At 52.0% G+C, this 14,657-nt stretch overlaps 6 protein-coding genes across 6 annotated transcripts; 2 read left to right on the top strand and 4 right to left on the bottom strand.

The window, feature by feature from the left end:
- Positions 1–1,555: 1,555 nt before the first annotated feature.
- Positions 1,556–3,067, top strand: CABS01_11493 (uncharacterized protein; the record flags this gene model as incomplete). Its single annotated transcript, XM_060544848.1, has 1 exon — positions 1,556–3,067. The coding sequence occupies one exon, from the start codon at positions 1,556–1,558 to the stop codon at positions 3,065–3,067; it is 1,512 nt and encodes a 503-aa protein (XP_060397670.1).
- A 264-nt stretch (positions 3,068–3,331) lies between these two features.
- On the bottom strand, positions 3,332–4,171 carry CABS01_11492 (uncharacterized protein; the record flags this gene model as incomplete). The annotated part of the gene is made up of 1 exon (XM_060544847.1): positions 3,332–4,171. The coding sequence occupies one exon, from the start codon at positions 4,169–4,171 to the stop codon at positions 3,332–3,334; it is 840 nt and encodes a 279-aa protein (XP_060397669.1).
- A 1,370-nt stretch (positions 4,172–5,541) lies between these two features.
- On the top strand, positions 5,542–6,540 carry CABS01_11491 (uncharacterized protein; the record flags this gene model as incomplete). Its single annotated transcript, XM_060544846.1, has 1 exon — positions 5,542–6,540. The coding sequence occupies one exon, from the start codon at positions 5,542–5,544 to the stop codon at positions 6,538–6,540; it is 999 nt and encodes a 332-aa protein (XP_060397668.1).
- Positions 6,541–7,482: 942 nt separating this feature from the next.
- Positions 7,483–8,853, bottom strand: CABS01_11490 (uncharacterized protein; the record flags this gene model as incomplete). The annotated part of the gene is made up of 1 exon (XM_060544845.1): positions 7,483–8,853. One exon carries the CDS (start codon positions 8,851–8,853, stop codon positions 7,483–7,485), a length of 1,371 nt encoding a protein of 456 aa, XP_060397667.1.
- Positions 8,854–9,825: 972 nt separating this feature from the next.
- On the bottom strand, positions 9,826–10,454 carry CABS01_11489 (uncharacterized protein; the record flags this gene model as incomplete). Its single annotated transcript, XM_060544844.1, has 3 exons — positions 9,826–10,048; positions 10,112–10,236; positions 10,383–10,454. The coding sequence occupies 3 exons, from the start codon at positions 10,452–10,454 to the stop codon at positions 9,826–9,828; spliced, it is 420 nt and encodes a 139-aa protein (XP_060397666.1).
- A 663-nt stretch (positions 10,455–11,117) lies between these two features.
- Positions 11,118–12,820, bottom strand: CABS01_11488 (uncharacterized protein; the record flags this gene model as incomplete). Its single annotated transcript, XM_060544843.1, has 5 exons — positions 11,118–11,661; positions 11,715–12,055; positions 12,133–12,420; positions 12,493–12,633; positions 12,683–12,820. 5 exons carry the CDS (start codon positions 12,818–12,820, stop codon positions 11,118–11,120), a joined length of 1,452 nt encoding a protein of 483 aa, XP_060397665.1.
- Between the last annotated feature and the right edge of the window lie 1,837 nt (positions 12,821–14,657).

The raw sequence follows: 14,657 nt of genomic DNA, 5'->3' as shown, positions 1-14,657 counted from the left end.
GCCTATCAGATGCTGAAGCAGGCCTCTCGAGTGATTGAAGCTACTGGTGGAAATGAAAGGCAGAGTTACCTCGGTGAAATAAACAATAAAGAATGCGATAACACTATCAAGCTTTGCAGCCACGCGTCCAGTATCGCTGGAGAACGGACGAGTTCGCTACCATCCATCTTTCTAGACGGGAATTGAACCATAATGACGTAAAGGTACAAAATATTGCTTCACACACATTTAGAGGATCACGATTAGCATCACGCTCACTAGGAGTGAATCAAGCAAACAGGCATAAAGGGCAAAAGGCAAAGAAAAAACAAAATGATGAGGTCGTACCCGGGTTCGAACCGGGGTTACCAGGAGTTTTGATGCAATCAAAATCTGGAGTGATAACCGCTACACTATACAACCTTGCTCAGAGTGGGTTGTTCTGTGATTGGTCAAGTGATCTATAGGCTTATAAAGGCGATAGTCATGTGTGTGGAGTTGCCGTCTGGCAAGTGCCCCTTCACCTGAAAGTCAATGACGCGCGTGTAAAAAAACAACTATGAGTTGTCCTCATTGTGTTCAGCGTCTGACTCCGTACATAAGACTGTTCCTGTAGTGTTTAATATGCGTGTCTGATTGTCCAAGTTCATATCATTGAGTTGCCTTGGCACTCACCTTCATCCAAATGGCCAAATTTCCAAGACGTGCTTCGCCATCAGATCAGATAGATGGAACACGCTTATGAAGAGGATCCGGCGAATCGCGGTGTTGTGTATGGTGCGAAATTTCATTTCTTTCATCCCCAGGAACTTACAATTCCATCCTGCAATATGTCCCAGGGGATAGTCTGTCTTGGCAACGCGATGCTCCGTGGCAGTGCGCCGATATTTGAGCCGCCTGGGACTTACTCTTGGCACCCAGTCCCGAGTGCGGCGTGTTCAACAAACTTGGCCGAAAGAGCGCTATACAGCAGAGGACGTGTTCGACCGTCGCCTCATTCCTACATGCGGCAATAGTGAGGCAACAATTTGACGGGAATTTCTGTTCATGTTGATCACGAGCGCCTCATAGCGACCAGAAATCCTTGAGGCTGCTCAGTTCCTCCCGAAATTCAATGACTCGAGCGCCTAACAACGCCCTCTCCACAAGCCCAGTGACGCGGATGACCCCTGATTCCAAGCCGAACTTTATCTGCAGAAAAGCTGGGAAACAATCTAAAAAGGTTTCTGCAACTTTATTGCAGTTGGCATGATGGGTCACTCTGCGGGCGAGCGTTTCGCTGCTGAACCCCTTTACCAATACCACCGCAGCAGTTCATCCGGTGTCCGGTGCTGCCGAGCTCGACGCGAGCGGATGCCTCCGTTACAACTTGCGGTACAACTGCCCGGCGGCGTGGTGCATCTAGACGATGCCAAGAAATCATGATTGAACGTTGGGAATTAGGGGGAATCGGAGTAGAGATGAGATATAAAGCAAAGCCCCAAATGCGTGGTTTTCGGGAAGCGATGTCCTCTAGAAGCCTCCAAGCTCTGCCAGTCTAACTTCAGTCTCTCCTTTTCTGCTGCATTCATTCACCATGGTCCGTCTTTTCAGCCTCGCCGCTTTCGCGACGGCATCACTCGCTTCGTGCACACAAGCCCAGGGTCTAGAGACCTGCCTCGAAACTGCCGGCCTCCTCACATCGTTCCCCGAGACCAACGCCTCTTTCCCGACCGATATCCTCCCGTGGCAGCGCCGCATCGCCCCCACTCCGGCCGGTGTCGCCTGGCCGCGCACCACCGATGAGGTCGCCGCCGCTCTCGCCTGTGCCCGGGAGGCAAAGGTTCTGGTCGCGGCCCGTGATGGCGGCCACTGCTACGGCTCCTACAGTCTGCCCAACGCAGGGCTCACCATCAACATGACTCACTTCCAGGAGACCAAGTATGATGAAGCCACCGGTCTGCTTACCTACGGCGGCGGCTCCCTTGTGAGCCCCGTCGTCAGCCAGCTCTGGAAGGAGCACGGCGCCCGCTTCCCTCACGTCCGCGCCAACATGGTCGGCCTGATCGGCTCTTCCATTGGAGGCGGCTTCGGCTCCCTGTCCCGCATGCTCGGAACCCCCATGGACTACCTCGAGGGCGCCACTTACATGCTCTATAACGGCACCATTGTTGAGACCTCCCGCACCAAGAACCCCGAGCTTTTCTGGGCCCTGCAAGGAGCCGGCAGCTCCTATGGTATCATCCTGAGCCTCACCACCAAGACCTGGAAGCCCACGTACCAGCAGGCCATCAACTACACCATCACTCTTACCGACAGCTCCCTCTCCGCCGGCGTCGACTCTCTCCTCGCCATCCAAGAGCACTACCTCTCCGGCCAGTGGCCCGACGAGCTCACCATGCGTTGGTCCTTGACCGCCCCTCCCTACACCGGCTCCGGCTTCTACTGGGGCAACCCCGAGGACTTTGACAAGCTCCTCGAGCCCCTCATGGCCAAGCTTCCTAACGGCACCCAGCTCACTCGCACCGTCCAGGACTTCTGGGCCGTCGAGAATGTCGCTACCCCCTCCATCGACATTCCCGTCGACACCTTCCCCCCTCGCAACTTCTACCTCCAGGCCCTCGTCCTCCGTGAGGACCAGCCCTTCACAAAGGCCTCTGCCACCGCCCTCTACAACTTCACCACCGTGGCCTTCAACCGCACCGACCTCACAAAGTTTGGCTTCATTGACCTCTGGGGCGGCAAGCCTACCAAGGCCCTCAAGGACGACGACACCTCCTTTGCCCACGCCAACAGCTTGTGGCTCATCCGCTGGGAAGGCCGTCTTGCTACCGGCTTGACCGAGTTCCCCGCCGACGGTCTGAGCTACATGCAGAACGGCTTCCAGCCCTTTAAGGACCAGCTCGCCGCCGAGGGCGTGCCCCTTCGTGGCTTCGTCAACTACCGCGATACGGCTCTGACCGTTGATCAGTGGAGCGAGCGCCTATACGGCAAGAACTATGCCAAGTTGCAGGAGATCAAGGCCGTGTACGACCCCGAGGGCATGTTCACTGCTCATCCGCAGAGTATTCCTCTGCCTGGCCAGCAACCCCCTGCCGCCATCAACTAGACGAGATATTTGATCACTTGGAAGATGTGAAGGAGGCCTCTGGAGGCAATTGAAAAGTCTGTACATATCGACTGGAGCAGGACTGTTTCGAGTCCTCTCCAAATACACATATACTTGGAGCGGATTATAGAACCATTGATTCGTAGAAGAGGGGTGCTCACATAGCAAACTTGGTTGATTGAAACATCCAGTTCGAAGGTGCTCAGCCTCAGCCGCGTTATTTGTGCCCCGATATGCCTCAAGTTTTCTCCAACGGTCAAGCTCTCAGGCAGCCAGTTTCCCTCCGTCCAAGATCCTTCTCGCCGATTCCTTCACCGCGTTCATCGCCACAAGGTACAAACTCGGTCCTACACTGATCCTAGCGACCCCAATCTCACCCAGCTCCTTCGTTGACAACGAGTCCGCCCGATCCCCGAGCTTAACAGCAACCCGCCCTCCGAGCTCTTTCACGAGCACACGAACCTCCGACGTCCGCAGCCCGCGTCCCGAACCGCCCCAGAAAAACACAGTCGTCGCTCCGGCCTCCAGGTACGCCCGGCCCCGCTTCACGGCTTCCACCAGTACGCTCTCGTCGTCAGTCGCGCAATACGGCTCGAGACGGAACACATCGCACCGGGCATTGAGGACAAAGTCAGGACACCCCGCCTCGCGAGCCGCCTCCAAGGCGCTCTCGAGGCGAGCGACTTGCGTGTCTACGCCGTAGAGGGACCCTTCGATGCCCTTCTCGAATCCGGCTGACGGAATGCTGTCCTCAATGTTGGCACCGCTAGCGCCCAACGTGACTACTTCTGTTACGACCTCGTCGATCAGATCTCCGTATCCGTCTTGGAGGTCGACGGAGAGTGGCAGGCCGGCGGCTTTAGCGGCGGGCGCGAGTTGGCCTATCGCGGCCATGTTTTGCTCTAGCTCGAGGTCCTCATCCTTGACGCCCACTGTTGCTGCGATGGCCCATGATGCGGTTGCAATGGCTTTCACGGGCTTTGAGTCGGTGGTGTTAAGCGAGATGATCGCGTTGAGGGAGGCTAGGTCCCAGACGTTGGCGAAGATGACTGGCGATGCGGGGACGTGCAGCCGCTTCAGCTCTTGGGCGAGTTGGTTGCTCATGTTGGGCAGTATGATGTCTTGTTTGGTGGTCAGCTTCACGTATGGACAATGGGAGCAGGATTCTCTATACTCAAGTCTGTGAAGTTTCGATGTGACGTTCAGCCTGAACTTAAAGATGACTCCGAGAGGGATTCACTCGAAAGGCCCCAATGCGCTAATGACGAACGAAGGGCGTCGCCCCGACTCACAAACGCCCACTCCCGATGCAAGCCGCATGCCTGGATCCGATGTCGCAGCCAAGTCTTGCTTTAGGAGCCTCAATGGCATTCCCAGTAAGGTACCGGCTCTTCTTCACATTCTACGGTCTCAATGCCTTCTTTCTCTACTTAATTCCTTATTTCGATCTTTGCTTCGGGTAGAGCGTTGAGACACAGACAGGGATTGCGGGTTGGCGAGCAAGCGCTCGATTTCGATTCAGCACCAGCCCAGGCTGACAGCCCGAACGCCACGAGCTTCCAACAATTATTCAGAACCAAGACCGATTTCCACATGACATCATCTGTTCACATCGATGAACGTACACTTACGACAGTATGACTGGCCCATTACAAAGTCGCTACCTATTCCGAGGACCTGATGAGTACCTACTTATGAGAGCTAGGTATTAACGCAGAAAACCTTGAGTTAGCAGTGGACCAACTTGCGGGACAGTCAGTGCTCGTTTGTGGGTACTTAGAGCAAGGAAACAGGGAGGACTGATAGTCGTGGAGAACCAAACACAAGCTACAGCTACAGTCACAGCTATAGCTTCTCCGTGGAACTCACCAAGCTATAAGGTTAAGTAACTTTTAGCACATCTGGGACTCTCACTACTTCAATGTCATCGGATCTGATCATTAATGTTACCGATTGGTAATATTTCCGCGGATTTATCTATCCATGGGCCTAGTGCTTGGCTTATGCACTGGTGCTTGTTCCAACATGCACCCAAGATCCCAGCTGAATCCTTACTCCAACGTCAGCTTCCTAAGCGATTGCGCTATTCTTCTAGCCGACAACTTCTGCGGGCTAGACATGAACGATCACCAATCGCTTGTGCATGCTACTGCACCTCTTGGCTTCGTTATGGGGAGATCTTTATGGGCCACGTCGGACATAGACACCATGTAAAGCGGTGTTCCGCCTGCACGATCTCAGTAAGACGACAACTCCGGAGCTAATGAGAACCCTGTGTACGTAGTAAGATGCAGGAAGTTGGTAAGCCAGCGCATCCATTTAATTAGCCTGAGAAAGAATCTGCAAGGTTGATCATCATATTTAACTGCATGAATCCTGTATCAATCACCATACCAAGACCTCGTTCACTCTTTCCCATTGAGACTTCGTGGTACATCGCCTTCAAAGAGATACCCGTCAAAACCACAGCAAATATGCGGGGCTTAATTGCGTCGTCAATTCTTTACATTGCTCTAGCCGTAGGCCAGAGCCTGCCCTCACGTATTGCCTACCAATTCCCAGAAAAGCCCAACTGGATCGAAAACATCGCCGTCCGCAAAAATGGCAACCTCCTCCTACCTCTTCTTACCTCTCCCGAGCTTTACCAAGTCGCCAAACCGTGGGAGAAGTCACCATCAGCAGAGCTTGTCCACCGGTTCTCAGACCTAAATGGCCTTCTCGGCATCACTGAGACCTGCCCCGACACATTCGTGGTAGTTGGCGGTAACTTCTCAGGCATCGGTGTCAGCGTTCCCGGTACTTTTTCAGCGTGGGAGGTCAGCATCGCAGACAAGAAGACGACGGTGAACAAGATTGTCAACGTGCCAGAGGCGGCGTTCTTGAATGGCGTAGTCTCTCTGCCGTGGGATAGCAACATTGTTCTCGTTGCCGAGTCTGCGCTGGGCAAAGTGTACAGACTCGATGTCAAAGCCAAGAAATACGAGACCATCCTAGGCGGTCAAGATCTCGAGCCTGCAGCCGGAGCGGTGCCGGCCATTGGAGTCAACGGTGTGCGAATCCGCGGAGACTATCTGTACTGGAGCCACAGCTCCTTTAGAAAGGTCTTCCGGGTCAAGCTCGATCGCTCGGGTAGAGTTGCGGCGAAGGCCACTATCGACCAGATTGCCGATGTGAGCACCATCGCTGCATTTCTCGATGACTTTGCTTTCGATAAAAAGGGCGGTATCTGGGCAGTGACCAACATTGATAATAAGCTTGTTTACATCACCCCCGAGGGCAAGGGCACCGTCGTGGCCGGCTCAGAGACGGAACTGACTGTCGCTGGAGGAACCGCCACTGCATTCGGACGGAACGTCAAGGACAAGGGGATCTTGTATGTTGTTACTGGAGGGTCTCTTGCAGCGCCGGTCAATGGGTCGATCACGGAGCCTGGAAAGGTAGTAGCTTTTGATACACATAGCTATGGTCTGTAGAGACCGAATCGACATGCCATGAGTCTGTCTGAGTTCCGGATCTGGACGGGTTAGACCTAGGCAAGGGGTTCATGGACGGACAAAACTGTTAGAAGTATTTTATGCAGGAATTCAACAGAGTCACAGGACACGTAGATATAGAACTTTATATTCACCTTTGAGGCAAAGCACATGTCCTTTAATCAACTTCAAGTGGCTCAAGATGAGGAACGTTGGAAGGTAATATGGCATACTCCAGGTACATCAGATATATTTCACGAAGTCGATAGGTCATCTTGTTGATTGATGATGTCCATCACTATGACGCTCCCTTCGACTTCAGTGAAGGTAGGCTGTAATTCTTTCCTGCGTGACACCTAGATTTAGTAGCCTGAGTCTTACAATTGACCAAAGCTGCAGTGTGTGCGGCAACATCAGATGCGGGAGTCAAGATGTACTCAACCTTATATCCTAGTTTCGATATATGTAATCAAAATCAGATGCGTCGAGTGTTATATCCGCCTGGTGCTGACACCAAGATTGACTACATGCGAGATCCCGCAATCCGAAAGCGAAATCTCTGATCTGCATGCCGGCAATTCCGCTAGCCCTGTCCATGTCACACGATCCCCCACGTTCACCTGCTGGCTCGTGGCGATCATTGCATCCCTTCAGCACGTGCTCCACCGGACTCGAGAGCATTCAGTGATTGTGGCAGTCTTGAGATGATTTTACTACATAGACATCACCATTTTGCAATTGAGGCGCAAATGAATGACACATTCTTCTCTTCAGGTAATTGCACACGACGGCATGTTTAGGGATGAAAGACGAATGCACTTGGCATCAGAACTAACACGCGATTTGATGTTGCTATAATCGAACCTCATTGCATTCGAAGATGATACTCTATGATTACACGGGTATTATTGTGTACAAATTCAAAAGCTAAGCCTCGAAAAGCTAGTGCTCTCTGCACCACGCAGGCTCCTGGAACTTGAAGAGAGGTCCGAGGTAGGCCTCGGGCATCACAAGACCACCGTTCATCCAGTCACAAAGAGTGCCCCACGATTTGTCGTTGTCACAATTGGTGAACTGCTTGTTAGCCGTCCTGGACTTGGTGACGGTGTCTTGATCAACGTAATCCCACTCGCAAAATCCGTGCGACGCCAGGCAAGTCACTTTCGTTTTTCCGTCAAAGCTCGGATCTTTGCCCTGGCAATCCTCCACCTTGAAAATCTCACTGAGGTTCGCCCAGTTCTTGTCATGAATCTTGTTGAGCACATCGACATAGTCGTTCTTCCAGTCCTTCGGGTTGTGCAGCGCGTACGAGTCGCCCGTATCCGGGTCGATCCAGAATTGGTAGCAATTACCCGCGGGACCAAGACCAGGGCATGAGACGGCGCCGTTGGTGTCGGGTGCGTAGTCGAGGGCATTGACGCCGGTCGAGCGAGTGGAAACGATGCCGTTGGCCTTGAGAGATAGAGAAAGAATATAGAGTTGCAGATCGTGGTAGAGCTCGGTGGATTGGAGATTCAAGCTGGTCACAGCACGCTGGCTGAAGCCACCAGGCTCCGTTGCGGCCAGGAACAGGGTGCTGTTGCCCTGAAGCTCCTTCAAGGCGCCTTCGAGGCTACCTTGGTAGTCAATGATAAGCTGAGCAAGGCTGCTCCCGATCTCACCGAGAGTGATGAATCGCGAGTTGGAAGAGCCTGCCACTGAGGACATGAAGAAAGAGCTCATTCCTGTGACAACAGCCATGCCCGTGGCGACTCCAGCCAGGAGGGGATTGGCAAAGGCACCAACGGCGGCCATCCAGAATCCGCCAGAGATCGAAGTCCACAATAAGTTGCTTGGAACTTCAGGGTCGGTAGATGGGGAGACGGTGGCAACGATGTCCCCGATCGTATCCGCAGCGAGGGTGTGGCCATTCCAAAGAGCCTCCGAGAACTGATTGAAAAACTGAGAAATGGCGTAGATGTTCCAAAGAGTGTAGAATTGTTGCGGCGAAGAGTAGGCGGCGTCGACACCGGCAGTTTCAAAGGCTGCACACGTATCGCGAGTGAGGGTATCGCAAGTTCGACCACCGTAGCCGTTGAAAGCCAAGAAACACTGGGCGAATCCCAGGTTGTCGCAGTCGGCCTTGGTGCCGTTCTCAGCCAGCCATTTGGTGATGTAGTCTGACACGTTCAACTGAGCCCAGCACTCGGGCTTAAGTCCTGTTTCCGATCCCGGAGAGCAGTCAAAAGCGCGGGCTGCGATGGCGGTTTCCGGAGGGGAGGCAAGCACAGCGGTGCTCAGAAGCCCGAAGGAAAAGAACAGACGAGCCGCCATTGTCGATAGCAACAGCTCGAAAATGGACAAGAACAAATGAGTGTATAGCTGAATCAAGCTTAATGTCTTGAATCACCAAAGCATCGTCTTTACGGCCGGGAACTCTTTGGACTATATACTCGATCGCATTGTGCAATCAAGAAACCGAATCGCATTAGGTGAGTCTATTACAATATCTACGGAGAGATCGGACTTTGTTGGTGTTGACTCGAGGCCGTCATCAAAAATGCTGTAGATCTCCTTACTCAGCGTGTAGTTGAAGACTGATCGGCACTCTCAGCGCGTTTTTTATATGAAGGAGCAGAATTAACTTTGTTTAAAGTGCCTTGACCACCCACTCCCTGATATAAGTATGGGGCTGAACTAGGTCATTGACTCAAAGTATCACCGCCATCATTCCGGCGCCACCGAGAACGACGACAACTGATTTATATGCTGGGAAGAGATCCCGATCGGTTCTTCTTGTCGGTCTCGATAAGGTAAAGTGAGTTGATGGATGTGATCCAGTGCTATCGCTTGATTAGCTTTTCGGGACGTGGGTTGGAAGAAATTGTTATTCATCACTCCATCGGGTCCAGCAGTTATACATTGCAACAATCCTGAAAGAATCTCTGTAGATTCCGTAAGATATGTATTGGTTAAACACCTGGGCTGAGATATATCAATCTTTGGTAGTTATATTATGTGGCGTTTGGAGTTTACCCCAGTCATCAAGTTATCAGTCGATCCCGACAACGACTTAAAGACAGCACATGAGACAGAATACGACACAATATACTTACCAGTTGAATTGTGATAGAAACTGACACTTCCAACCCGCAAGTTATTGTCGCTGGGACCGGGATACCTCCCGTTTTCCACGTTTACCCACACACGTCAATATGTGCCGATGCCAGCTGAAGCCAAACCTACAAGCACCCCCAAATCACGAGGAGTATATTGGCCCCAGAGAAATACAATCCCATTCAAACTCTATGTAGTCGGCTGCGTATATCTAGAAGGCAATTCCATGGCAGGTTGAGTCTGATAACCCTCAGTGATGGGATCACTCCTGCCAGCCTGCCGGGTAAGGACTTCTCTCTCATGCTGAACCAAAGCAGATGAAAGACACCAGTAGGATGCGCAGCAGTCTCTCGCATCGGTACCTTTGATGCCATAGCGCTTGCGAATCTCAAAGCGCTTCTTCATGACATACCTGGAATGCATTGTTAGTAACTGGTAGGTGGAAAGTCGTCAAGTCGTGACTCAGCCGACTTACATCCAACCAAAGCCTGTAAGATATGTGACTCCCATCATCAAAAGGCAATCGCGGTTGATATGCCTGTAATTCTTCATTGAAGGCTCCTTGATTCGATGGGAGGTCTGTCCAAGCACTTTAGAGATCTGTCAGCAAAACAATGACCGCCACGATCAGAGGGTGGCATACGAAGACATGGCACGAAGGTGCTCAGGAGGCAAAGCTCGCAGGATGCACAGCATCCGCACAGGCCATGATGCCAACCATCGCTTTGGGTAAGTTCGCCATCTACCTGCCCACTCAAGTTGTCATGGTCCTTGATCTGTTGGGCGGCATCCTCTCTTCGAGTCTGGGAACGAGGCATTCGTGCCCAAAGTTCAAACGCTAAAAGCAGGTCTAGAGGCTAGAGACAGAAAGGCAAAAACAAAGTGTGGATGAATGTAAAATGAAAGAAGCTTAATCCGGGACTCGGCAATGCAGGTATTAACTCAATTCAAATCGACGTCCACGCGTCCTCGGCGTTTGCTCTTGGTAGAACCATTTGCCCCTTCGAAAGAGTATGATGTCGGGAGTCAAGGCAGTGCCGCGTTACGCCAAGTAGACGGCACGTCGTTCCCGGATATTCTGCCTCAGCAGTCTTGGCCTGCATGCATGGCCTGTGTGGACCGACGTAATGCTTGGTGGAGTTTCTGCCCCGATTGAGCGTCAGCCATTGAATCCCTGAGCAGCGGTTCTCCAGATTACACCATCCAATCAGTGAGACTGAAGTGTGAGTTGGTGAGGCGAACAGACCATCGCGCTTGTAACCTGGTTGATTGTTTGGACGATTACCATTGAATGGCACGTTCACTTGTCAGACCTTCGACTGGCGCATTTCGGAAATGCAGCGCTGAGTAGAGCTAGAATCCATCTTGAAGAATCCGCGATTCTGATAAGATTCTGCAGTTTATACTATGTACAAGAAAATTATTTGCTCCTTCGGCGAGATGCCTGTTGGCCATATCTCGATAGACGTGAAGTCTGCCCCTTACCACGGCCACCACCAGGGGTTGGATCGTTTCACAACCCAAACGCCACGTTCAATAGTGTTGATGACAATGTAGCCACTTTTGAAGTACGGATAATGGCTCCAAGTACCAGTGTAGTTGTTTGCTCCACCGCCAGGCTCATTATCATCTTCTGGGAAGATATCAAAGTAGGCAATCTCCTTGACGTTCTTGGCTGTGGGATCCCATCGAATGGATGAGATGTCCAGGATACGAAGCCCAGCACCATAGTTGCTCTGGTACGCCAGACCGCGGTGGATGAATTGGTTGTGGTCGACACTCCGCACCGTACCCTTGAAAATGCCAGAGTTCTTGGGTTTCTCAAGGGATCTGATGTCCCAGAAGTAGGTCACAGGGAAACCGTCAGCCGCCGGGCCAGTCTTGTTCCTCTCGTCAATCTCGTCGTCCAAAACCAAGAAGTCCTGCCAGTTGGGGTCAATAACCCAGCCCTGGTGAGTGTAGGTCGCACCCTCGTAAGTGGTACGAGAGATGATGTTGGTGCTGTTCTTCTCGGTCACATCGTAGCTTGAAAGCTTGTCAGAAAAGAGCGTAGAACAAGTCGGCGTCAAAGGACTCACATGGTCAAGGTATCTTCGTTGTAGCCATAGCAGATGTCGCGGCCCCAGTACTTGACATCAGGTCCACGGTACACGATGCACTGCGCGTCATGAACATAGCCATCGCCAGCCGCGCAACCCAGGTAGAGAGGGTTGTTGATGTCAGCGAGATCGAGAAACTGCAGGCCAGAGTCGCAGGGAAGGTTGCGACGAGGCTGAGCGCCGACGGCAACGGCATATCCCTTTTCCTCGTTGACAACGACATTGTGGCTGCGACCAAGGGGTAAAGCTTCGGTCCAATGAGCCGTCAAATCCTTCTCATTGGAGAAGACAACGGGGTTCTTTGGGTCGATGTCGAGAAGCTGAAGCAGTATCAGTCCGTAGCTCACCTATACATAGGGATGCTTGACACGAAAAATTTCCCGTAGGTCTGACATACCTTGCGCAAGTCAAAGAATTGGATTCCATGACCAGGCGCCTCGCTACCGACAACGAGATAGTTCTTGTAAGCTTTGATCTCACGCCATCTGCTTGGCTCGGAGAAGTACGGCAATTTTCCGAGATATATCAGTTTGCCCTGCTTCGAGACTTCGGCAAAAGCAGTGCCATCGAGCTGTCCAATGGCAGAGAACTCCCGGCCGTTTGGTGCCGTCCATCCCCACGACCCTGAACCTCTACCGGTTGAGTTGCCAAACGCTGCGTGAGGTTGAAAGTCATAGAGGTCGAGCTGTCATTTGTGAGCGAAACTCTCTGGCTCCTAGGACGACTAGGTCGATCCTATTCTGAACCATTAACTTACATCCTTGCATCGGAACGTCTGAAGAGGGTCGCCCTTGACGAGTTCTACCTTGCCATCCTTGCATGCGAGATAGTCTTTGACGCGACCCGTCCACTGAGTCGAATCGAACTTTCCTTCGGCCTCGGCTTGTTCCCATTGGGCCTGGTTCTGTCAGATTTGATGCTGCTTGGAGACTAAGGATCAGACCTACGATCTTGTGCTCCATGCTCTCTTGATGAGCCGCGCCGGTATCATACCAGGCTGACAGCTCGGCGCTGGGCTCCAGCTCTCTGGCAATGGAGACGCGAGAGAAGGCGCCAATGGCGACAAGTAGCGCGTTGGACTTCATGTTGACGACTGGTTCTCTACCAACACAACTGGAGGGAAAACTTCCGCCGCAGAGATTGAATGTCAGATGTAGTCCAGGGCGAGAAGTTTATTCCGCAAATGGAAGGACTGTCGTCAGCATTTATAGCACCGAGAATGTGGTCCGTCCTTCCATCTTCCAAGCCAAGCGACGCCATGTTACTCGGATGTCACAAAAGTCCCAGGAAATGAACCTCACGGCTAGGTAGCTGCAGAATACTTGCATTTCGCTCGCTCACTCATCGGCCAGTATTCTGCACGATCTGCATAAGCCAAGCCATGACGAGAATACCGTTTGAATAAGACCATCGCTTAGGACTTCGGTCCTCAGGTACTGAACGTGGACCCCTCTCTGGCGATGCATGTTGTAAGACGGACAATTGATGAGCCTGGTCCTTCGATATGGAATAGGCAGGTCGGAAGGATGTCGCAAATTCTTGGCACTATTGGTCAACGTCACCAAGGTTATTCATCGCTGCAATGCTAAAGTTCTTCTGTTCGGTTGCGCCTATGCCTCTACTATCCGTCGGGCCATCTCTGCTACTCCGCATCGCCCGGCGTCTCATAGGCTGCGTGAGCTCGCCAAGACAGAGTGCTGCAGGTGGCAATGATACCATTCAGAAGCCATGTAACCGTCCGCTTGGTATGCCGGGGTATTTTTCCTCCAGTTTTCGATTACAACTCGCCTATCTAAAGATTGCAACGTTGAAGCATTGAATACGCCCACGCAAGAGAAGGGATGAACAACAGTTTAAAACGCATAGCTCTAAGGTGACCGGGACCAGCTCTGGGATATATCAGTCCCGGTGGGATGCTAGTAATCGCAGCGCGGTTCGTACCGATGTCGTGCTTAGGGCTTTTAGGCCGATCAAGCCGATCAGCACATCGCTTTTAAGCTTGGATTTAGTGTTCCGAACCTCCCGCAACTAATGACCCACTAGTCCATACCCTTTGAGGCAGGCGTGGAACTACTCGGGTTGTGTTTGCATTAGTTTGGGAGAGCTTGCATGCGAGTGGTATCTAATGTGAAAGCTGTTTCTTTGAGTTTATGTACAGTAGGTGATGGTGACCACAATTATGGAGCAATAAGATATTTCTGTCGGGAGCAGGCTTGCCCGTAATCGGGGCCCGACTGTTCCTTTCGAAGTCAAGAGGCCGGGGTGGAAGTCCGGCAAGGCACAACCGCTCATCTACCTTTGTGTTAACCTAGGTCAAAGGTTTTATCTTTCAGGCTCATGTCAGTAACAAAAGAGCGGTGTCTTGTCTTATATAACAAAAGCAGAAAGAGCGTTGTCCTCATGGCAGTTACGTCGGGAGCTTCCTTGAAATTCACACTACTGCTTCACAAGCCGTAGGTCACCACTTAGGGCCATCAACTTCAGTCCGAATCAACATATATAGTGCTGGAAGTCCTCATTAGGCGGTGCCGTTTCACGTCTGGGTGCCCCCAAGTTGTCACCCCACCCCGAGGATTGCCGACTTCTCCGCAACCTCCACCACACCACCCAGGAGGCAACTTAACCCACGCTTTCTTTCACCCCTGCATCTGACATGGGCAGAGTGCCAGAGTGGTTAATGGGTATGACTCGAATTAAACTCGCAATCATATGGCTTCGGCCGCATGAGTTCAAATCTCATCTCTGTCGTGAAGATATTCCTTTTGCTTTTGTTGTGGTTGTGAGTGGGAGTTGCAGGCAGGACGTAGCCCCCACACTTGCTAAGTCTTTTTAGTGAACAGTGAACTGACGGAGTGATTATGAAAGACATAAGACAAAGTTATGCAAAAGTCCCTGCTTCCCTCGTAAAGCAAAAGTATGAAG

Source organism: Colletotrichum abscissum (assembly GCF_030869225.1).
Source record: "Colletotrichum abscissum strain IMI 504890 chromosome Unknown Scaffold_31.1, whole genome shotgun sequence".
In the NCBI taxonomy this organism is placed as follows: domain Eukaryota; kingdom Fungi; phylum Ascomycota; class Sordariomycetes; order Glomerellales; family Glomerellaceae; genus Colletotrichum; species Colletotrichum abscissum.
The sequence above is the reverse complement of the archived record's forward strand: the minus strand, read 5'-3'. Positions and strand labels throughout refer to the sequence as shown.